Source organism: Convolutriloba macropyga, chromosome 13, assembly GCF_964194025.1.
Source record: "Convolutriloba macropyga chromosome 13, txConMacr16.3, whole genome shotgun sequence".
NCBI classification, from domain to species: domain Eukaryota; kingdom Metazoa; phylum Xenacoelomorpha; order Acoela; family Convolutidae; genus Convolutriloba; species Convolutriloba macropyga.
Window position 1 is genome coordinate 32,648,577 of NC_134480.1, and position 25,515 is coordinate 32,674,091.

The following is a 25,515-nucleotide window of genomic DNA, read 5'->3' on the forward strand; positions in this document are numbered from 1 at the left end:
ACAGTTCACCCCACGTTAGCCGGTTATGTTCACAGTTTCCGTTGTTTTTGCTCAAAATCTCAACAATTTTAATAAAATATGTCACAACCGTTAATGATAGTCCATTAATTTCAGCTTTGAGTACAGAAGAGAATGGCTGAATAGCTTGATCTGGCTATTTGTCTCAAATTTTGGCTGAAAGTTTAAGAACTCAGCATTTCATAACGAAAAATGGCACCAACTATGCTTCCCAATACGACTTTGTAAAATTTACCGCAAGTCAAAAACTAAAAACTGCTGACACAAATTATTTTCTAAACTCACATGAGGGCATTATTAATTCCGTTTTTTAAGAGAGTACAAAATTTTGATAATATAAACTGATATCATAATTATAACAAAGTGATAATTATCCAGAAAACATCATTTATTCTTGATATGCTTGAAGTTTTTGAACCAAATGTGACCAAGTAATGAGCACAAAATTTGAACAGTTAAGTGTTTCCCAAAAAACCGCAGCGATAGCAGATTTATTGTTGGTCTAATCGTGATTTTTATTAAAAAAACAGATTTTATTGCGCGCTGTGTTTTGCAAAATCTGTTCCTATTTTTCATCAATCAATTACAACCCGGTAAGTGTCTTATTAAAATTAAATTAACAAAAGGTTCGATTTACGTTCAAATAAGTCCGAATAACCCAATTAGGGTCTTCAGAGAAATGTTCATGGTTTTTTTCTGTCTTCATTTAAGCATTTTGTGGGCTTCTTATAACTTGATTTCTATAATTCTTATGATTTCTATAATTTTTCCTGCATTTATGATCATTTTATAGTCTTACGACCTAATATCATTATTCAAAGGTGCAATTGTCTCACGATTTCAGTCGATACCTAATTGCCCTCATGACTTGTAATATAATTGCTCTTTAAAAAATCAATAGTTTTTAAACCCTGCCAAAGTTTTCTGTTGATCTCTGTCAACTTGTAACTTATTCAAATACTGAACGGTCCCATCCCCTTTCAAGTGAAACACAAAACAATCTATGACGATTTTATATTTGAGACTTCGACATTACAATTTTCCGCTAAAAAATTGTGCGATATTTTAATTGAGAGTTGAGTGTCTATTTTGGTTTCTCGTCACAATATCACATTCACAGCAGGGCCCATTGGCGTTGAAAGAAGACTCAATTGAACTTATGTATTGTTTCCAGTGTATAGTTCATGGGTTCAACGGCTTCCACACTGTTTCTCTGCAAATTTTAGACGAACTTCTGATTCCTGCTTGTATTTGTTGTTCTTTTTGCAGTTGTATGACATATTCTGGATTAGAACAGGTCTCAATTCCTTTCTATGGAGGTAGAGAGGAACCCATTTAATGCCATAAATTGGTGGTTTAGTGACGATGAAGTTCTTTGCTTAAAATTTGTTACTGGTTTGGATGTTTTAACTGATGGCTTTATCAATTTTACTTTACGCGCTTCCATATAAATTCTGATACTTGTCAATATTGGTTCTTTTTGTTGTCTTTTAACGGTTTCTTTAAAAAAGAGTCCTCATTCATGTTTAACTGAGGTCACCCGAGTGAAATCTATTTGCTTTATTTGTTATTGCGCGTTAAGGATTCAAAACAGTGGGTTGTAACAAACCCAAAACTTAGGAGAATTTTTGTGTTTTCAATGTTTTGGTTGTTACTTCGTAGTCACACAACTTGGTCTTCTGAGTTATTTAGGAATCTACCTGGCTTTTCAGCTGAATCTTCTTGGTTGTTAGGATTTTTGAAATTTTTGGATTAATCCTTGATTGCTCTTTTCTTGTCGACTTGTTACCTAGTCTCATTAAGGACAAGTCCCACCTGCTTTCTTAGGAAAAGCAATTTAATTAGTTATCTTTCAGCTTTTCTGATACCAGATTGCACTTGTTAATAAGTGTTGTAAAAAACAGATATTCAATTTAAGTCGCACTTAAAATTGGTTGTTGTTGCTGTTGTTTTATATTGTCGTCAGTCTTGTCTCGTAGTCTCATTAATGACAGGTCTCATCGGCGGTCTATTGCGACATTATTTACTTCCTTTAGTAGTTTGAGTTTGAACATTTTGTTCTTAGTCATACAACAACCTTTTTCGAACAGTATGTGAATTTTAGAAATTTTAACATCTCTTTATCTCTTACTGATTTGTAAGCCAATTAGTCAAAAACTTTGAAAAGCAACGGGTGGGAACGTTATGCGCAAATTTGCCAAAATTGCTTATTGTTCTTTTGTTTTTTGGAGTTGTAACAAACCCAAATCTTATGAGAATTTTTGTGTTTTCAATGTTTTGGTTGTTACTTTGTAGTCACACAACTTGGTCTTCTGAGTTATTTAGGAATCTACCTGGTTTTTCAGCTGAATCTTCTTGGTTGTTATGATTTTTGAAACTTTTGGATTAATCCTTGATTGCTTTTTTCTTGTCGACTTGTTATCTAGTCTCATTAAGGACACGTCTCACCTGCTTTCTTAGAAAACGAAATTTAATTAGTTATCTTTCAGCTTTTCTGATACCAGATTGCATTTGTTAATAAGTGTTGTCAAACACAAATATTCAATTTAGGTCGCACTTAAAATTCGTTGTTGTTGCTGTTGTTTTATATTGTCGTCAGTCTTGTCTCGTAGTCTCATTAATGACAGGTCTCATCGGCGGTCTATTGCGACATTATTTACTTCCTTTAATAGTTTGTGTTTGAACATTTTGTTTTTAGTCATACACCAACCTTTTTCGAAAAATATGTGAATTTTAGAAAATTTAACATCTCTTTATCTCTTATTGATTTGTAAGCCAATTAATCAAAAACTTGGAAAAGCAACGGGTGGAAACATTATGCGCAAATTTGGCAGAATTGCTTATTGTTCTTTTGATGTTTGGGGTTGTAACAAACCCAAATCTTATGAGAATTTTTGTGTTTTCAATTTTTTGGTTGTTACTTCGTAGTCACACAACTTGTTCTTCTGAGTTATTTGAGAATCTACCTGGTTTTTCAGCTGAATCTTCTTGGTTGTTATGATTTTTGAAATTTTTGGATTAATCCTTGATTGCTCTTTCCTTGTCGACTTGTTAACTAGTCTCACTAAGGACAAGTCCCTCCTGCTTTCTTAGGAAACGCAATTTAATTAGTTATTTTTCAGCTTTTCTGATACCAGATTGCACTTGTTAATAAGTGTTGTAAAATACAGATATTCAACTTGGGTCGCACTTAAAATTGGTTGTTGTTGCTGTTGTTTTACATTGTCGTCAGTCTTGTCTCGTAGTCTCATTGATGACAGCTCTCATCTGCGGTCTATTGCGACATTATTTAGCTCCTTTAGTAGTTTGAGTTTAAACATTTTGTTTTCAGTCATACACCAACCTTTTTCGAACAGTAAGTGAATTTTAGAAAATTTAACATCTCTATAGCTCTTACTGATTTGTAAGCCAATTAGTCAAAAACTTCGAAAAGCATCGGGTGGGAACATTATGCGCAAAATTTCCAAAATTGCTTATTGTTCTTTTGTTTTTTGGGGTTGTAACAAACCCAAATCTTATGAGAGTTTTTGTGGTTTCAATTTTTTGGTTGTTACTTCGTAGTCACACAACTTGGTCTTCTGAGTTATTTAGGAATCTACCTGGTTTTTCAGCTGAATCTTCTTGATTGTTATGATTTTTGAAATTTTTGGATTATTGCTTGATTGCTCTTTTCTTGTCGACTTGTTACCTAGTCTCATTAAGGACACGTCTCACCTGCTTTCTTAGAAAACGAAATTTAATTAGTTATCTTTCAGCTTTTCTGATACCAGATTGCATTTGTTAATAAGTGTTGTCAAACACAAATATTCAATTTAGGTCGCACTTAAAATTCATTGTTGTTGCTGTTGTTTTATATTGTCGTCAGTCTTGTCTCGTAGTCTCATTAATGACAGGTCTCATCGGCGGTCTATTGCGACATTATTTAGCTCCTTTAGTAGTTTGAGTTTAAACATTTTGTTTTTAGTCATACACCAACCTTTTTCGAACAGTAAGTGAATTTTAGAAAATTTAACATCTCTATAGCTCTTACTGATTTGTAAGCCAATTAGTCAAAAACTTCGAAAAGCATCGGGTGGAAACATTATGCGCAAAATTGCCAAAATTGCTTATTGTTCTTTTGTTTTTTGGGGTTGTAACAAACCCAAATCTTATGAGAATTTTTGTGTTTTCAATTTTTTGGTTGTTACTTTGTAGTCACACAACTTGGTCTTGTGAGTTATTTAGGAATCTACCTGGTTTTTCAGCTGAATCTTCTTGATTGTTATGATTTTTGAAATTTTTGGATTAATGATTGATTGCTCTTTTCTTGTCGACTTGTTACCTAGTCTCATTAAGGACAAGTCCCACCTGCTTTCTTAGGAAAAACAATTTAATTAGTTATCTTTCAGCTTTTCTGATACCAGATTGCACTTGTTAATAAGTGTTGTAAAAAACAGATATTCAATTTAAGTCGCACTTAAAATTGGTTGTTGTTGCTGATGTTTTATATTGTCGTCAGTCTTGTCTCGTAGTCTCATTAATGACAGGTCTCATCGGCAGTCTATTGCGACATTATTTACTTCCTTTAGTAGTTTGAGTTTGAACATTTTGTTTTTAGTCATACAACAACCTTTTTCGAACAGTATGTGAATTTTAGAAATTTTAACATCTCTTTATCTCTTACTGATTTGTAAGCCAATTAGTCAAAAACTTTGAAAAGCAACGGGTGGGAACGTTATGCGCAAATTTGCCAAAATTGCTTATTGTTCTTTTGTTTTTTGGGGTTGTAACAAACCCAAATCTTATGAGAATTTTTGTGTTTTCAATGTTTTGGTTGTTACTTCGTAGTCAAACAACTTGGTCTTTTGAGTTATTTAGGAATTTACCTAGTTTTTCAGTTGAATCTTCTTGGTTGTTATGGTTTTTGAAATTTTTGGATTGATCCATGATTGCTCTTTTCTTGTCAACTTGTTATCTAGTCTCATTAAGGACAAGTCTCACCTGCTTTCTTAGAAAACGCAATTTAATTAGTTATCTTTCAGCTTTTCTGATACCAGATTGCACTTGTTAATAAGTGTTGTCAAACACAGATATTCAATTTAGGTCGCACTTAAAATTGGTTGTTGTTGCTGTTGTTTTATATTGTCGTCAGTCTTGTCTCGTAGTCTCATTAATGACAGGTCTCATCGGCGGTCTATTGCAACATTATTTACTTCCTTTAGTAGTTTGAGTTTGAACATTTTGTTTTTAGTTATACATCAACCTTTTTCGAACAGTATGTGAATTTTAAAAACTTTAACATCTCTTTATCTCCTACTGATTTGTAAGCCAATTAGTCAAAAACTTCGAAAGCAACGGGTGGGAACATTATGCGCAAATTTGCCAAAAATGCTTATTGTTCTTTTGATTTTTGGGGTTGTAACAAACCCAAATCTTATGAGAAATTTGTGTTTTCAAGGTTTTGGTTGTTACTTCGTAGTCACACAACTTGGTCTTCTGAGTTATTTAGGAATCTACCTGGTTTTTCAGCTGAATCTTCTTGGTTGTTATGATTTTTGAAATTTTTGGATTAATGCTTGATTGCTCTTTTCTTGTCGACTTGTTACCTAGTCTCATTAAGGACAAGTCTCACCTGCTTTCTTAGAAAATGCAATTTAATTAGTTATCTTTCAGCTTTTCTGATACCAGATTGCACTTGTTAATAAGTGTTGTCAAACACAGATATTCAATTTAGGTCGCACTTAAAATTGGTTGTTGTTGCTGTTGTTTTATATTGTCGTCAGTCTTGTCTCGTAGTCTCATTAATGACAGGTCTCATCGGCGGTCTATTTCAACATTATTTACTTCCTTTAGTAGTTTGAGTTTGAACATTTTGTTTTTAGTCATACACAAACCTTTTTCGAACAGTATGTGAATTTTTGAAATTTTAACATCTCCTTATCTCTCACTGATTTGTAAGCCAATTAGTCAAAAACTTGGAAAAGCCACGGGTGGGAACATTATGCGCACATTTGCTAAAATTGCTTATTGTTCTTTTGTTTTTTGGGATTGTAACAAACCCAAATCTTATGAGAATTTTTGTGTTTTCAATGTTTTGGTTGTTACTTCGTAGTCACACAACTTGGTCTTCTGAGTTATTTAGGAATCTACCTGGTTTTTGAGCTGAATCTTCTTGGTTATGATTTTTGAAATTTTTGGATTAATCCTTGATTGCTCTTTCCTTGTCGACTTGTTAACTAGTCTCACTAAGGAAAAGTCCCACCTGCTTTCTTAGGAAACGCAATTTCATTAGTTATCTTTCAGCTTTTCTGATACCAGATTGCACTTGTTAATAAGTGTTGTAAAAAAACAGATATTCTATTTAAGTCGCACTTAAAATTGGTTGTTGTTGCTGTTGTTTTATATTGTCGTCAGTCTTGTCTCGTAGTCTCATTAATGACAGGTCTCATCGGCGGTCTATTGCGACATTATTTACTTCCTTTAGTAGTTTGAGTTTGAACATTTTATTTTTAGTCAAACACCAACCTTTTTCGAACAGTATGTGAATTTTAGAAAATTTAACATCTCTTTATCTCTTACTGATTTGTAAGCCAATTAGTCAAAAACTTCGAAAAGCAACGGGTGGGAATATTATGCGCAAATTTGCCAAATCGCTTATTGTTCTTTTGCTTTTTGGGGTTGTAACAAACCCAAATCTTATGAGAATTTTTGTGTTTTCAATGTTTTGGTTGTTACTTCGTAGTCACACAACTTGATCTTCTGAGTTATTTAGGAATCTACCTGCTTTTTCAGCTAAATCTTCTTGGTTGTTATGATTTTGAAATTTTTGGATTAATCCTTGATAGTTCTTTTCTTGTAGACTTGTTACCTAGTCTCATTCAGGACAAGTCTCACCTGCTTTCTTAGGAAACGCAATTTAATTAGTTATCTTTCAGCTTTTCTGATACCAGATTGCACTTGTTAATAAGTGTTGTAAAAAGTAGATATTCAATTTAGGTCGCACTTAAAATTGATTGTTGTTGCTGTTGTTTTATATTGTCGTCAGTCTTGTCTCGTAGTCTCATTAACGACAGGTCTCATCGGCGGTCTATTGCAATATTATTTACTTCCTTTAGTAGTTTGAGTTTGAACATTTTGTTTTTAGTCATACACCAACCTTTTTCAAACAGTATGTGAATTTTTGAAATTTTAACATCTCCTTATCTCTCACTGATTTGTAAGCCAATTAGCCAAAAACTTCGAAGAGCAACGGGTGGGAACATTATGCGCAAATTTGCCAAAATTGCTTATTGTTCTTTTGTTTTTTGGGGACTTACATAACTACACTTTTGGATTACATTTCTTTGAAAATATTTTTAAAATTTGAAATTAAAATTTATGTTGCGTAAAATTCTTAACATTTTATTTTGTTTTTGTGCCAATTCCTCAGCGAAACAATTCGCCGCGAAAAAATGTGATGAAGATTTTATTACGCAACATGTTAGTGCTGCAATACGCTGAGTCAATTTCTAATCTAAAAAAAAAACAAAAAAGTGCCACCAAAAAGATAGTTCCAAAAATTATTCAAAAATTGACTAGAGAAACGAGTATATCCTATAAGTTTAGGCAAATTTCAAGATATCAATTTTACAGGATTTAAATGCAGTCGAAAATATACTCAGTTAATCTTTTCACAAAATCAGTTAATCTTCTCGCAAAATAAACGTGATCCTAACACATTATTGCTCCCTTCATCAAGCTAAAAATCCATGCTTTTCTTGGATTCAATAAAGGAATATTTTGAAATACGAATTGAAATAGGAAAAAGTTAGTGCCCATTAAAATTTTATCAAATTCACATCAGCATAAAAAACAGTCTCGAATATTAATTTTTGTGAAAAACTGGTTGAGAAAGCTGCATGCTTTTGTAGTAGCTGTGTGAACTATTGATTTGAAGAACTTTTACTTGTTATGCTTGAGCAGAGTATCAATTGTTCAATTCGTGTATCTAAGTAAAATATCTAATTTGACCAATGCTAAAATAATTCAGAGCTATAAATGCACACTTTGATATTATAAAAACTACAAGAAGTTATAGCTTATTGTTATTGTTTATATAACATATAATTCTTTCTGCAGGTACCAAATGCAGATGACAAAAATGTTCGGTTCTGACTTAAATGGGCGAACGACATTTGTTTAACAGGATCGAAGAGCTGAAGTCTCTGCAAATAAAAAAGGAAAAACAGTGGAAGTGTAACTCCTGGATAAAAAGAGTTCCATGATCTATCATAATTGACAAAGTGCATTTGTTCACCAGTCAACTGTTTGACGACAATGTCTACAAAAAATTTAGGCACGAAAAGATTATCTTCGTCTATCACTAAATTTTGACGGCAAAATAAAATCAGCTGAAGCGATCTACTATAACCTACTAGAATTGAACAAAATGCCCTCAGAAAACTGATGAGGGCCTGGTTTTGGTAGAAGGTAGCTTAATCTTAGAGATAAGGGATCAAGAAAAGTGAGGGGGTAAAGTGTGTGTGTGTGTGGGGGGGGGGGGGGTAAACATCTTAAAGGGAAAATCTCTCTCCACACCATGAAGTTCTTCATCCTAAGTAGCTTCGGTGAACCGTAAATTATGGCCCTAGCAAAGCGATACAAGAAGTGTACAGGTACTAATCCGCTCGGGCTTTACCAGTTTATCTTGTTTCTGAGGACGAAAAGTCAAAACATAACCGACTAACGTCGGGCGAATTGCTCTCAAACAACCGGCAAGCGGTTGGCATCGGTAGTACCCAGCTGGGGCTCAGAGATGCAAGCATTGCCGGAGTGAGTACTTTGGCGGAATGGGGGTGCAGCGATTGGGCGGGGGGGGGGGGGGGGTAGAATTGGGAGGGCTGTACGAGAGGGGTTCAAAGCCACCAGGTATAGGAGGGAGGATAGGGCTGTGTGCTGAGATTGAGTGGGGGGGGGGGGGGGGGCGATTGAGTGATGAGTGGTGGGTGACTGCGGAATCAAACTTTCAAGACCACGAACTTTCCTTTGCACCATGCATTTGTCGCCTCAAAACAGTTTTGGTGAAGCGCATTCTTAGACACTGGTAAGGCGTGAGGCTCTAAGAGAACTTAATGCCCTATGACCGGTACGTGTTTTTGAGGACGAACCGTCAAATTGACGAACTCGGTCAAGCAAAAAATTGCATAAAAAGATCACAGGTCTAATTTGATTGCTAAAAACTTCGTTTGAGAGCAATTGATAATCAGACCGAAAACTGATTAAATAAAATCTAAAATAAAAGATCAACAGGACCCAAAAAATAACTAAAAACTTTGAGATATCAGGCTACTGGACTTATTTACAAAATTTACTAAATTGACTTCTTTACTAAATTAGGCCAAGCTCTAAAACAAATGTCAAAAACCAATATCATAAAATGGCCAAATAACCTATTCTTTCCATAGAAAATTTGAATTCAAAAAAATCAACAGTACAAAAAAATATTATTGTAATGTTATAATTCGCGGTAATCTTCATGGGAAATTATCACTGGAACCAATATCACTGGAACTAATAATTTGTTTCATTCAAAAAAACTGAAGCAACTACTCCAAAACAAAGTCAACAAATTTATATGGTTCAAAAATGCCCGGTCTCACACGCGTTTTGGCTGATTACTCGTTTTTGTTCGTCTTTCTTTTCTCGGAACGGAATTCTAGGCAACGCGAGGTACCCTGTAGTTTAATGTTAAATCTATTCTACTTGGAGCATGTTGATGATGAATCAATTCAAGATGGCCGCCAGCCAATTTTACGTTACTTAAAACTGTAACGGCAAAAAAAAGTGGGAACCTGACTTTCGTCCCAGCTGTTGCATCAACCAGTAACTCCCCGGTCAAAGAGACTGAACAACTTAACTGAACAAGGGACGTTCTGAATTTAACTTACAGAAATCTGTTTACTTCAAGATTGAGAAAAAAATGGAAAATCATATTCCAAATCTAAGATCTTATAAAAATTTGGGATCTATTCTGTTTTGCCCTCCCCCCCAGCTTAGTGGGCCTATATTTTTTACGCCCCAACAGGCGCACGTGATCCTTTTTTACACAGTAGCGTGCTATATAACAACACATAATTTGTAACCGGGGGCGTAAAAAAAACACTGGGGGGGGCGAAACAGAATAGATCAAACAATTGAATGGCTGTCTGGAACCATAGGTATTTCTTCGAATATGGTGACCAATAAATGTGATCCAAAGCCCGTACCTTCAAAAGATGGTCTTCCAGTTTCCTCTTTGCATCGTGCATCTCCTCGACTCTGGCAGCGAATGCCTTGTCCACAGTGTTGGCCTGTTCTCTCTGGTCATTGCCGACATCTGTCAACACATCCTCAATCAGACCACGCAGTTGGATAGAAGCCATTCTCTCGTTCTCAGCCGCCATTATGTTGTCATGGGTCAGCTGAGCCCAATCTGCAGGCATTGTGCGGCTAAAAAGGAGAGAAAAACCATCAAAAAAGCAACTAAATTAATTTAATTTTCCGTTTTATGGTTGTCAAATTATATCTGCTACTAACTAATGAAATTGAGTATATAATAATCAGAATAGAAGATTGTTTAATGAAATTTGGCGTATTTGTATCAGTACTATAATTTGGGTTGTCGAAGAGAACCAATAGAGGTCTTTACTTCAACGAAATGAAAAGTTCTGGAGTTTAGAAAATATTTTAAGTGCTAAATGAGTTTGCAAAAAAAGAGTTTGCAAAATAAGAAAAAGTTCCAAACGAATGCCTGTTTATTGACAATTTTCAAGTTAGTTAGAAAAAGAAATGTTTTGTTCATAGCAGAATTTGAGCAGCAAGAATGTTAAACACTTGAATTCTGCTGTGAACAACAGTCAAAATTGAGCAAATCATATATAATCTTCAACAAATTTTGAAACTGACAAGGTAAAATATCGAATAAAAATTCAGAAATATAGCGAAAAAGGTAATTAACTCAAATTTTTGGTTCATAAAATTGAAGCCGCTTGTGGAAGGGCAATAATGTACATACAAAAAATTGAAAGAAGAGAGTTGACACAAGCGTTATTCGAACTAACCCTGCAACAAATTTGAATTAGTCCAGAACAATAAGGAACTAACCCTCCGGATATGGAGTCGACTCCATCTCTGTACATAATCTCAGTGGTGTAATTGTTGAGATTGCCAGCTGACACGTCTATCTTGTAAGCGTGCATCTTGTCACCCCAGTCCTTAGCCAGGTTGTGCTTGGCACGGCGAACCAGTCTAAATTAAGAACAAAGACACTCTATAAGACCTGGTCAAGCTCCACTCCAATCATATATCTTGGCATGTATTGAGAAGAACAGGGTGCCATAGCCCAAATCAATTGGAACACTTGAAAAATCTTACAAATTCGTTCATATCTTCACATTTTCTTTTAAAAAAATCTTCTCAAGCTATATCAAGTTTGATTTGATTGGGTAAAAAACAGCCAATTACGGCCCTTCTCATATCCCCAATTATATTAGAGTTTTGGTTTTTGTGTAATCGGGCGGGGGAGGGGGAATGGGGTGAGTCATTTGTTTACACTCTTTGCCCACTGAGCGGGGGCTATAATTGGAAAAGCAAGGTTTTCGAACTGTAATCTTGCATAACGAGACAGTACACAAGATCATGAAAGATAATAAACATCTTGCCAGATCTTGCAAATCGCATTTCATTTTAAATCCGCTCACATTTGATGGGAAAAATTCTAAACACTTTGAAAAATCATATCTGATTTCATCTGTTGATATACACAACTTTAATCAGAGAATGTACATGCTCAACATTCGTGATTTTTTGCGTAAATTCAGTACACTTAATATTATTTTTGTTTTAATATTATATTAATATTATTTTAATATTATTTTAATATTATTTTTGTTTATGCTTTCAATAATAATATTGAAAGCATAAACAAAAAATCTTACTTTGTCTGTTTGTCGATTTCATCAATAGTCCTCTGAAGAAGAGCCTGGATCTTCTGAATCAGGTCAACCTCCTGAAACAAGTCAATATAAGGAAAACTGCGAAAAAATTCAATATGGTTATAATAATGCTAGGTCAAAAAACATACCCGGCAGATTGCCGGAAAATAGCCGCCGTTGATTCCAATAAGCATGATTGGGATTGAACGAATAGAATATATTGAAAAAAAAAAGATTTTTGTACAAAAATATTTTTTAAGTCCGATTTATTTTGATGGCATTTCGTAGTTGAACATACTTCTGTTTCTTAGAGAGAGGCTACAGGGGCTACTATCAACACCAATAAGCATAAGAGATGGTAAATAAGACTTATAGGAACGACGTTGAAATAGCGGGCATCTAAAATTGGGCTTTATGGGTTTATCCCGTTTCTATTTCTGACTTCAATTTTTTATACCGACTCTGTTCATTTTGAATTGCTTTGCTTAGCAACTGATGTTCAAATTCACTTTTAGCAGAATGAGAGAAGAGAGAAACTAGCCTTGAGAAGTCAAAAAGATTTCACGCAAAATGTCGAAAAAGCGGCAAAATGGTAAAGCGAAAAAAAGTTTGACGAAGTAAAAAAACATAGCAGGACAAGTCCTGACGTACAATTCAAAGAATTTTCATTGACTAAAAAAACTAGACCTAAAACGGACTATGAATGGATTGGAAAAACCATTTAGAAAAAAATCCGATCCAAAAAATCGAAAAAAAGAGTAAAAATCAAAGTGAAATTGCCGCATGTGAACAAAAAACCACTAGCGAGAAAGCGAATTTTTGTTCAAACACCATTTTCTCACTCTACTTTAAATTTAGAGCGAAAAAATTTCACGCCGCAAAACCACTCGCTTTTTCGCTCCATTTCCTGTTTCGGCGTGACCAAAATCACCACTCCAATTTGACTTCAAAAATCATGAAAATGTGTGAACAGATCTTAAAAAAAAACATAGCCGGAAGAATTCCGGAAACGACTCGAAGTAGAAATCTGACTACTCTCACTAATCAGATGCATCACCAGCATATTAGCAATCGACAGACAGTGTAACCAATTCACAAAGAAAAGACTGGAGAACTGGAAACTTCACAAAGGACAAAATCAAAAAAAAATATTCTCTAAAAATCCAAAGAAAATTCTCTACCAAAAGATAACATGCAGCTTCCCATCCATAACTCATAGAAGTCAATTAGTTATATATTTGGCTAGATCAATCGCCCACCTAGTACTTGCAGAGAAACGTTAAACAACAAACTAAAAAAGACTAAGAAAAACTCTTTGACGAATTAGAGTTTTGTATAATTTGTTTAAATGAAAACTGCCCTGCTAAGCCTTGAAGTGAAAATTCATAGTATGAACACCTACAAAAATGCTCCTTATTGGGAAAAAGTTGCCAGCAAAAAACATCAAATTGGAAGAAATAGGCAAAAAAAACTTAGAAAAATGACAAAAAGTGGCCAAAATTTGCTCTGATTTACTCGATTTTCTTTAACAAAAACAACTCGAAACTAATATTAATCAAAATGAGAGACATCCAAAAGAGCTAACACAACTGAATTCGACTAGAAACCTCCCCAAATGCTCTCAAAGGTTGAGGAAGAATAGAAACGACATATAAAACCAAATTAGCAAAAAAAAACGAGAAAAAGTAAGGTGTTTTTTTAAATTTTACAAGAAAAAATAAAACCAAATGAAGTTACTTTGAGCAAATAGAGCAATGAACTGCTCGAGAAATAATCGGCAAGTCATAACAAGTTAATAAAATTGTCTACGATTGAAAAAAAAAACGAAAAGAAGCAAAAAATTTAAAAAACTGGTCAAAAAATTCTCAATTTTTCTGTCATTTTTCCTCAGAAAAAATGTTTTATACCAACAAAATTGTAATCAATTTGTATCCCTGATATTCCCTGAGTAACGAGCTTCTATGAAAATTGCACTTAAAGCATTAAAACAAAATAAAAGGCCAAAATACATTAAATTTCGTCGAAAAATCACCAAAACTGATCAAAAACCTCCAAATTTGCATAAAACTCAAATTAACTACTGGAAACCTTCAATTCCTATCAGAACGAGCCCAAATCCAATACAATATCATAATCAAACCTCATAAACAAGAAAAATTGCAAAAAACCTGCTTTTAAAAGCCGCACGTGAACAAAAAAATTTCGCTCGCTCAGAGAAAATTTTTTCACACATCACTTTCTCGCTCTCTCAAAACCAGCGGTATGAACAAAAAACCACTCTCTTTTCGCTCCGCTCTTCACTTTTGTTCAGCACCCAAAATCACTCCAAATTTTTTCACGCGTTTCATTTCCCGCTTCAAAATTCACTCCAATAAAATTGATTAAAAAAAAAAAGGACTTCTCCAATACTCCTCTTCGAGTCGTAAAAAAGACAGCGCCCCAATACAATTCAAATTCTTTGAATTGTAAAAACAATACGAGCGCAATAATAGCCGGCTGAGAAGATGAGGGCGGCTATTAATAATCCCGTAAGAATAAAACTTGCAGTAGAAAAATTTTGAAAGCATGTAAAAAGTTTATTTTAACTTAAAAAAGGTGTAATCAGCGCCCGCAAAGCATTTCAGCAGAGCGATCGAATAGCCGGATCCCATTTTTCATTTCCATCGCACACAAAACCCTGTCCTGTATCTAAAATTTTCATGGCAAAACTTTGGATGATAATATGACAAGAAGTGATAATATAATAATATATCACGTGATAGACCAGAGGTAGATAAGCGACTCACACGCACTTATGACTCATAGTTGAATACACTGTTGAATACTCTTTGGAGCTGTCCGCGTGACGATAAATTCTCCTTTAATTATAGCTCATTCTTGATCACAGCTTGACCAATCTTGGCTTCAAAGTAAGCAATTTTTATTTTAAAAAAAGCATTAACCCTAAAGCTATTGCGCTGTTTTTCGGCAGAAAATTATGATCATCATTAAACCTAGTAACTGATTTATGCAAATAGCCTTCATAAACTCTGTTAAAAATGAGGTGAACAGATTTTTAACTTAGACGAAAGTCAAACTAGACTCGACAAATTTTTCAATACAGGTTGAAAGAGTTAGTAAGCAAACATTATAATGAGCAAGGGTAACAGTAGACATCGTTTCCTCGGAACTTAAGGAGATTATAGAAAAATGCAATTGTGGAATGAATATTTCAGGTTATTGATTTTGTTTCCAACTATTTCCTCCAATTTTTTTTAAAAAGTCTATTTGGTTCCAAGGGTATGCCAAACAGACCTGTTTATGTTTCGAGGAAAACAATTCTACTGTTACATATATTGGAAGTTGAAGTTGTAGAATTCTTCTTTGAAGTTTTGGAATTCGTTTTATTGCCATTCAAGCATGACAAGCAAAATCCAACGAGACAAAGAAAAAAATACGTCTAAAAACAAACATTTTAAATTACGTATTCTCTGAAAAAAACTGTTCAAATGTCATGGGAAGCTTAACTAAGTAGCAAATCAGCTCAAGAAGTTACCCAATATCTCATTGGAAAATTGCTTGCTTACACTTCATGCGTACACAACTAAATAAAAAACCAAAAGAACAACAGGTACGGGAAAAACAAAACGCTTGAACCTTTTTTTAAAAAACAATATAGTTAAGCAACAAAAATTATTTGCTAATTATCGAAAACCACTGGACAGATTTTCTTGCTATTAAATATACAGTCACTAAAGCTCCTGTTAGTGAGACCAACTGAATCTACAAAAAAAAAAGAAAAAACAATTGATTCCATCAAAATACGGAAATTCTTTAATTTTTGCAAAAAAAAATTAATTCAGAATTAATAAATAAAAAATTATACAATGCAACCAGTTCAAGGATTAAAAACTCCTTAAACATTTAAGACAATTAAGCACAACACAGAAGGGCAAAATCGATGTTTTTAACAAACAAATATTGTCAAAATCATCGGACACATTGAGGGATTCCAACAGTTGAATTTTTTAAGATTGTATAACTTTTAAGAGCATTTGTAAGAAACTCAAGACAAATAGCAGTTAGACCAGAATTCAAGTAGGCGCACGTGAAAAAATCCAATTTCTCACTAATGAGGAAACTTTAGGTAGCTTTAGTACTCAATGGTGTAATCAATGGACAAGTTTGACTTCTAATTGACATCATGAAAAAGATGACGCCCAGATACACTTTAAACTAATTGAGCTGAGAAACACCACGATGTGACGCTATCGCTTTGTGGCGAATGAAAACTTTCAAGGGCTTTCAAAACAATGCAAATATTTTCGGTTTTTAATGAATGCTTTCATGGGTGCGGTGTATATTATATTTGGGTGCTTTTATATGGTATCCTCCTTAGCTTTCTAAGATGCATTAAAAATTTGAATTTTTGCTAGAGACAAAAAGACTCGTGCAATATGTTTCCTTAAATTTTCTTTGAAAATATTGGAATAACAAGTACTGATCTTGACCGAAGAGTAAAAAAAAGAAAACAGTCAAAATTTAGAAAGCGGGCCGCCTCAGTTCTCGCCGCAATAGAGACGTAATAAAATAAGGTTTTCCTGAGACGACAAGTTTTAAGCTTACTAAAGGACCAATTTTAGCAACAATTTTCTAAAGTAGAGGTAGCAGTAGAATTAGTCCAGGCTTCAGGGGTTAATACTTGGGTTCCTCATTACCCTGCCTTATCATTTATTTTAGAGTAAGATTAGTTTTGAAGTTGGGTTGCAGTTTTTAGATGAGCATTAAACCATATCTACAAAAAACTATGTTAGAAAAACTGACCTTGTGAAGTTCTATTTCAACATTGTCGTGTACGTGGTCAATGTTCTGTCTCCTCTCTCTGTTCTTGAGACAGTCAGTCGCTATCATCAGAGGAGTTGCAGTCGCATCCAGGGCCTTCTCCAGTCTGATCTTCTCAGCACGCAACAGTTGGTCCTCTGTCAAAAACAGATTCGTGAAACTCAAATATTTTGACGGAATAAAAACATCCAAATCAGGTTCAGATAGACATCTGATCTCAATAATTCAATTGAGTTATAAGTGTGTGCACTTTAGTTTGTCGATTGATGAAGGATATACTAGGACCAAAATAATAGAATCCTACTCACAAGAAGACCCCCCCACCCCACCCCACCCCACCCCACCCCACCCCACCCTCCCGTAAACCCTTTTTTGATTAGCCTGCGTGAATATATTGATGCGTATTTTTTCACTGTTAATGGTTTGTATAGCCTAACGAGAAGAGGGACTATTTACAATTACAATACGTCATTTAAAAATGTCCATTTTAGATTGGAGACAATTTTCCATAGGAAAACAATTCGCGATATTTAATTAGTATCTATATTTATGATTTCCTATTACTTGTAATATCTAGTGTTAACTTGTAGGTCGCTAAAGTTTCATTTATTGTTAAAATTGTGAGGTTTTGGTGAATTTTTTTTCAAGTGCGGGGTACTGGGCAAAGGTTCTGATTTCTGCTCAGTTAAATTCTAAGTTATTTATTAGTGCTATATGGAGGCAACTGAAGGGTAGCGCGGCGGTAACAAAAAGTGATTTTATTGAATTTTGTTGCAGTTCTTCTATCTTCTATATTTATCAGCCAATCAAAAAGCAGCAATAGTTGATAATACTGACCATGTACCATCTCTTCGATCTCTCTATTCAGTTCATCTTTCCAGTATCCAATGTCACGTGACCTCTGCTGCAGTTTCTTAGTCACATCCTTCTGAGTACGTTTAGTCTGTGCGTCTGTTGCATCTATCAGGTTCTTGCTCTCAAATCTAAAACCATTATAGCATCATCATCAACAATATAATTGTAATAATAACAATAATAATAATTATAAAGATTGAACTTCAAAGAGGCGACAAAAAATACATTACATTTGCATGATAAGATACAATCGCAGGATTAAAAAAAAGAAAATAACGAAAAAACTAAGAATGAGAAATTATGACAAATTTGCAGTGGTCCTGCACGAAATTTCATTTGGTGTGCTTAAATCACTGCAACTTATTTGAATGAATTGGGTAGTTTTCTATAAAAAAATGGCGTGAAAATTTTTACTAATTCAAGAAATTTTAAAATTAAAACCCGAAAGCCAATTTGAACATGATTTGCTAAAATAATTAAGTCCAATAATAAGTCCAGACCTGGTCTTTTCTGAATTGTCTCTGTCGGCGAAAGCTTGGTAATATTTGTTGTAATTATTCTGGTGCCACTGCTTTGGGGTGAAATTGCCTTTGTGGAAGACAGAGGAAACCTGCTCTGGACACCCAGTCGCATCGGTGCCAGAGAACGGTCCATAAGTTTCCACTCCTAATTTGGTTGGCAACACCGCTCGTGTGTCCTCAAAGTCATGGAACCCATACGTTCCTGCAGCACAGTTAGCAATAATTCTTCATACAAAACTTTTTTAATAATTAAAAATCGTACACAAAGTTTTTGGTAGAAATCATTTTTCTGATTTTCCAGTGGGCGTTTTGTCTCAATAAGGTATTTGGAACTTATCTTCAGTAAGAAGCGAAGATATTAAAACCTGCCCATTTCAACTTCCTCCTCGTCCACTCAAAAACAAACATTACTTTTTATCGGATAAATTTTATGACCAAATACCTATTCTCCTTTTCCTAAAAAATGTGTCTTTCGGAGCTCTCCAACATGAAAATGTTACCATGGCATAAATTGAGCTGCATTAATATTCAATTTTAACCTTTTGGTTGTTACAGCGAACATTTGATCGAAATGAAGATTAATAAAAACACTGATTTTGACCAAAAACTTGGACATAAAATACAAAGAAATGTAAAATTCTTCGGAGTAAATGTAAAATGACGTCGGAGTAAATAATTGTAACAAAGAAAAACAGTCGTCTTTTTTGAGTTGGCGAAATTATATAGGAACATATTCATCATTGGAGACAAGTTCATCTCTTTCGGCGTCTCAAAAACATACAACATGGGCAAATTTTCAAACATCTCCAACGACTACTCCACTGCTATGTATAAAGTCAACTTGGTGGAATCGAAACTGCCAATGGCTTCATTCAAAGACTTGAGAGTTTAATCGTCGTTTCTCCAGACATTAACTTCGACCTGAGTGTTAACGTAACCTTCTTTATACAGAAAGAAATAACCAGGACAAATACGCCGGATAAACAATAACAATATTTTTCACAAAGAATAAAAAATTCAAAAAGAATTTTAAATTGTAATATAATGCCAGAGAAAATGACGGATTGAAAGAGAAACAAAAATAGTCTACAGCAGTTAGGTATTGTGGAAGGCAGGCATTTTTGCAATGGGAGATTTCTCAGCAGGATTTTAACGAAAGGAAAATGAATCAATTTATAATTTATCCTTATTACGCCACCGCAAAAGTATTTTCGCAAAAAGAAATGCACATTATAGAAGCCTAAAAGAACAAACCTCAATTTTTTTGAATCGCAACTATATCTTGAACTTTACTTCAAGTCTCTCGTTTAATGTGTGTTCAAATATCCAGATTTTGGAGCGGTGTCAGATCAATTAGTCAGCTGTCTACGAGTATGGACCAATGGTAGACAACAAATTGGCCCTACATTAAACTGGACGTTCAATCAATACTTGATATACAACTTTCTTTTGAAAAATCAAAAAGTCAAACAGTTATACCTACTTCAAAACAAAGACTTAGTTAAGCACATTAATATAAAGTTTTACATATATTTCTTCAAGTACCATGGAATGTTTTAAAAATTCATTCATAAATTTATAGGCGTTAATTTGCTTTTACGCCCCTTTTTAGAGACACTTTTTTCCAGTTAACTTGAATGCGTTTTTCTTGTGCCCTCTGCTGAACCAGTAGCTCAGTTGAGCAGCAGTGTACCCTATAGCCTCCACAAATCCTATATACACGAATATTCCCGTTACTTAGATGCATGCTGTTCTCAATAACCGCAGACGACGCTGCCGGAATTTTTTAAATGGATATTGCGAAAAGTGCTAAAATTTTGCGACTTTTTAAATATTTTGCAATAGTTTTCTGCTTTTGCTCATATCACGTCAATAACAGTTTCTTGACCGTCTAGAAAACCACCAGTCGTACTATTTATTTCCATTAATGTTAGTTTTGTTTCCACAGTTCTTCGCTCTTATTCAATTTTTGTGTTTATTGCTCAGCTCTAAGTATTTAATCACATTACTGCGTTTCTGTTGAAAAATAACTTTCGATTTACCCATTTTGTTGAAATGCACTTTAAGAGTAAATATGTCATGCTTAAGGAGGGTCGTAGGGCATAGTTTCCTGTACTTTCCGCTCATCAATTTCATTTTAATTTTGCTTACTCTTTGTATGACGTATTATGTTACCAAAAATACATTCTTTCATTCTTCTTTGTCTAACATATGTCAGCTTTAGCAAGCTAAAAAAACTGCAAATGTAAGGACAAAATGCACAAAATGAACCAAAAAATTTAACACTTATCATTAAAAATTATCAGAAGTATTGTTCAAGATAATCATACCCGAGCAACATAACTTACATTTTAAATCGTTGTGGCCTTGGGACTGTGTAACCAAAAGTTAGGTTAAATTAACCGGATGAAATTGATCAAATACGCCTGTATTACCAACTGCTAATTATTATTTGGACTAAACGACGTAAACATAAAAAGAAAAAAAGTATTAAAGTATAGGATAATCTGTAATTGTGTATTATGCCAGCGAGGAATTAGGCGTTATTAGATAATTTTGCTCAAAGCAATCACTGCACACAAGGAGCAACGACTCAATAGATAGTTTTCAAGCTATTTATCTGTGTGCCCATCATTATGATAACTAGGAATTCATATATAGTTTCATCTGAGTTGTACAGAAAAGCAGGTAAACTGATTAAGTACCTGTTGTGAAGGAATGAGCACCGTGTCTAGTGGCAGCAAAATTGTTTGCAGCAGCCTCAGACTTACTCTGCGTGTACGAGGGAACAATTTCATAGTCAGGTAATTTTGTTGCGCCAGTCGCAGATCTCGATAAGCTAGCTAGAGCCATTTATCTAAAATAGTTCACAAATGCAACCATGATAAAATGTAATAAAATTAAATCACAAAACCTAATATTCTATAAAATCGTCAAAACCAGGACAAAACATGATGTATTCAGAAGAAACACATTGGACGAGGCTGTTAAGATTTCCCATTTATCACTTACGGAAGCACAATTTATGACATACGAAAGCACTAGGACATGCTATTTAGATTTCCTAAGAAAAGCCGCCATCTATAACTGATGGTAAATATAAATTTACGGCTGAAAAAGCACAATGTACTCCGAAAATGTAATTAATTTTTGCGCTTATGAGACATCAAATTGTGCGTAACTCCAATTAACTGAGAAGTGTTTTCATTTTTTGCTATCGGACATCCCTCTCCCGGAGCAAACATTTTCCTAAAAACAACTTTACAGGATTGGTGTAGAGGGTGATAATAATGGGTCTTTTCCGATTGTGCCCCCCAGTACGTTATGCGCCCCCAGTTACAGAGCACGTGCCATTGCATAAATCATAATGTAAAAATATGGCACGTGCGTCTGGGGGGTGCAAATAATATGCGCCAACTAAGCTGGGGGGCACAAACGGAAAAGATCCACAATAATTCCCTGACAATTGCAAGGTGTCAGCTAAATCTTTTTTCACAGATTTCTCACTAGCCGTGAAAGCAGCCAGATAATAACTTACAGATGTTATCTTTTGCGAAACCGATAACATTAGCTTTGAAAGCCGGGTCTTTCCTATTATACCTTCCCTCCTTTTTTTACCTTTCCTAGAAAATGTTTACTTTTGTATAGTTTCGTGTTTTCCGCGCCTTTTTAACAAACTGGAGAGCTGAGGTAGCAGAACAAATGCGAGGACACAAAATTGAAAGGCAGTAGATCGGAATCGGAGTTTGTGACAACAGATCAATTATGAAGCTGTTCAACTTGCATATTGGCCAGAAGGATGTAAGATATCGTATATAATGCAAACTATATCAAGTTATATCGTAATGTTCGGATTTGGAAACATTCATATAAAGTCAGCGCTTAAATACAGTCAATCTGAGTAGAGTTCAATTTTCGGTTTACTGTCCATTTTTTGAAGTTTTTCTATCAATTGTTCATTTGATCTTTTCTCCGGCCAAAGTCAGCACAATAAGTGTCAAACTCTTCCATTGAAACTTCCTATTTATTTGTTTTTCCCATAAAGTGTTTTTGTTGATTCGTGTGCCGGAGACAAATGGGGTCTTTCCCATTATAGCCCCCCCCCCCCCCCCCCCAGAAAATTATAGCCCCCCCCCAAAAAAAAATCAAGTTATAGCATACAATTAAATTCATCATTTATGCTTACAATTGTTGGTTACAAGTTTTTGTTTTGTTCCAGTATCGAATGCTATTGTTTCCCATTTATGTTTGCAGGTTTCTACAATTTTCATTACGTTCATAGGAGCCATTTCGTATTATCTCTGTAGCAGCTGAAATGCGGTTATGAGAAGCCAACTAAAATCATTTATAATGGGCAAGCCCATGTCATCATCCGGCGGCTCGCCTGCAATGATTTCCGATTTTGTGTTAAAGAAACGGTTATTAATTTCAGTGGCTCGCCTACATCGATTTCCGATTTTGTGTTAAAGGGGTGGTTATGAATTTTCATCTGGGGGGGCTATAGGTTACATGCCCACTAAGCTGGGGGGGGGGGGGGGGCTATAATGGGAAAGACCCGACAAATGATGGCCAGCCAAAACTCGTGGCTGACGTAATACTGCTAATGACAAACAAAACTAAGGCTGTCAGGTGGGGAAAACAGTAAACCAACCCGTAAGCCTTTGTACTGGTTGCTCTGAAGATGTGGCGTGATCCGAATTAATGGCAAAAAATGAGAAGTTCTATGTCTATAACTATTAGAATCCACGGATCTATTATATCAGCCAGTACGTCATATGATTTTGACTGGTTCCCATTATTGTTGAGAATCAGTACCACTGGATTTTAGAGGCCATAATGTGTAAAACCGCCAGCTTTGTCTCACTAAACTGGAAGAGTTCGATTTGAGGAAAACTCATTCCCAAAAAGATATTTTCTAGAAAAGAGACAAAAGCGTGAACCCAGGGAATTCCTTAAAAATGAACCACACTCATTACAAAACATTCCCATGTAAGATTTAGGCATCAGAATTTAAGCAAAAGAAGATACAAGAATATTGCAGGACGATATCAAATGTCAACAAGTCGATTTCATTTTTTCATCTTGTCATGGCGCAACGTGACTCTTTTAGTCAAACGAAAAATTCCAAAAGACTAACAGTGTTCAAATTTGAATTAAACAGCAGATCACACTGACACAGCAGATCACACTGACACTTACTATTAACGGAAACATTCAGTGTAAATTCAGTTGAAATACCTGGTTTCACATGCTTCTGCACAAAGGCAATAAAAAGCGGGAAGGGGCGGCCGCAAAGCGGCTTAGCAATTACACTGATTAAACAATTAAGAAGAAGAAGAAGAAGATTGAATTAAACATCAGATCACACTGACAAATTGTCCAAATTATTTACAGATTCAGAAATGAGCATTAAATTTAACTGTCTAAGAGTTTATAGAACTTCTGTAAAGGTGTCAAATTTAAAAAGTGACTACAATAAAGAATATGGTCTGTTGATAAAATAGTTCTTTCGCAAAATCTGCACACACATAAGTTTTCCTCCCATTGATAACAACATTCCATACAACAAAAATTATTGTGCAGTCCATTGGCATAGAACTTTGCAATTATTCTCCTGTGTTTTGGCGGGCAGTCCTTCAGTCCGTGTATATCATGAAACATCAATTTGTTTAAAAGCGTTGTGGTTGAGGTGTACTTGCTTACTCCGCACCAACTTTTCCAAAAAAAACGGCTTCTGACTTCCGGTAATGTTGTTTTATATCTATTTCAAAAAGTTCATCGGTGTACGTCTCTAATCCGTAAACCTCTAATCCGATTAAACAATTAAGAATTACATGCAATGTTCTTCATCAGAACAATAAATTATTAGCATTGCAGATCAAAGAATTCAGCCTAATTAAAATTGAAGCATAATTTCCACCGAAAACCGATTTAGAGACAATATATCAAGCACTTACCGAAGCCTTTCAATGCTGTCAAGGCAGAGTACGTATGATCCTGGGCGGCGACTTCAATTGCAGACTCGACTCAACGGAAAGAGGCAACTTACTCAGCGAATTTTTAATTAATTGGAATCTTCATTGTGTCAACGACAATGAAGAAGTAACATATGAATTTCAGTGCGGTAAAAAGTATTATCGATTTATTTTTCGTAAGCAAGGAACTCTTAGAACACTTTAAAGAGATAAAGATCAACAAGTCATTCCTAACAAAGCACAAGCCGGTTTCTTGCTGCTTTGATCTAAAACGGACATGATATAGCGGAAAGCAGAAGCAAATGCGTAAACTGGATGTTGAACAATTGAACGAACGAATGAAAAACTTTCAAAATCCGCACGATAGCAGAGCAATGGACAAATCGTATGACGAATTTGCCAAGGCCATTCATGAATCAGCAACCGTTCGGACTGAAAGAAAATCACCGAAATGTTTCAAAAGAGAACTGTACCTACTGCATAAGCAGTTGAAAGCTTGATATAGACAGAGACATGAAGCAGATTCTGATTATTTTAAAAAGAAGCGAGACTTTAAGAAACTTTGCAGAAAACACAAAATGATGCATGAAATAGATCGCGAAAGTTTCATAATCAGAAAAGCGGAATCAAAAGCGAGACTTTTGGAAAATACTGAAGCCAAAGAAAGTTTTAGCAAAAGTATCCGAAATTACAATTCCAACTTGGGAATTATATTTCGGAGGTCTATTTAAAGCTGAGGGCGAAATATCAGATGAGCTTTTAGACGAGCAAACCTTAGGAAACCACGATTATTGTTTTTCAAACTGGAAATGTACCGGACATTTGAATGATCCAATAACACTGGAAAGAAATTACCGAGGAAGCTTCAAAGTTAAAAGCTGGTAAAGCAACGGGACCAGATGGAATAACCAACACTAGTATTAAATTAGCTTTTCAGTCAATGCAAAGATACGTATTCCAGTTACTTAACCTCTGCTTTGCGGAGCATAATGTACCCCGAATTTGGAAGTTATCATATTTTAAAGCGCTGTACAAAGGCAAAAGGAGCAAAACAGAACAAAATTCCTACAGAGGCAATATTCTGTTATCTTGCATGTACAAGTTGTTTACGGGTATCATTTACCAGCGTTTGCGAATATGGGTCGAGCGAAATCAAATTTTACCATCAAGTCAATATGGTTTCAGATGCAAACGCCACAATCGACGCAGTTTCGCACTTGAAAAAAGCAATCAAGCATAACATCAGCTGCAATGGCAAATACTATGCCTGTTTCATTGAGTACGAAAAAGCTTTCGATTTCGTAAATAGGGACCTGCTGCATACAAAACTGATAAAAATGGGGCTTCATGGAACATGCTACACACAATACAATCAGTGCTAAAATGCAACTTCCA

At 34.9% G+C, this 25,515-nt stretch overlaps 1 protein-coding gene across 1 annotated transcript in view; it reads right to left on the reverse strand.

Moving 5' to 3' along the window:
* LOC142352251 (tektin-4-like) overlaps nt 1-22,819 on the reverse strand; it is a 29,480-nt gene extending 6,661 nt beyond the window's left edge. Inside the window, exons 1-8 of the mRNA XM_075404727.1 lie at nt 22,797-22,819; nt 20,851-21,002; nt 18,125-18,347; nt 17,607-17,752; nt 16,752-16,906; nt 11,952-12,022; nt 11,119-11,262; nt 10,242-10,464 (exon numbers count right to left, since the gene is read on the reverse strand). Coding sequence (XP_075260842.1) covers nt 10,242-10,464; nt 11,119-11,262; nt 11,952-12,022; nt 16,752-16,906; nt 17,607-17,752; nt 18,125-18,347; nt 20,851-20,998 — 1,110 coding nt within the window. The 5' untranslated portion in view covers nt 20,999-21,002; nt 22,797-22,819. The remainder of the gene's footprint in view (nt 1-10,241; nt 10,465-11,118; nt 11,263-11,951; nt 12,023-16,751; nt 16,907-17,606; nt 17,753-18,124; nt 18,348-20,850; nt 21,003-22,796) is intronic.
* Between the last annotated feature and the right edge of the window lie 2,696 nt (nt 22,820-25,515).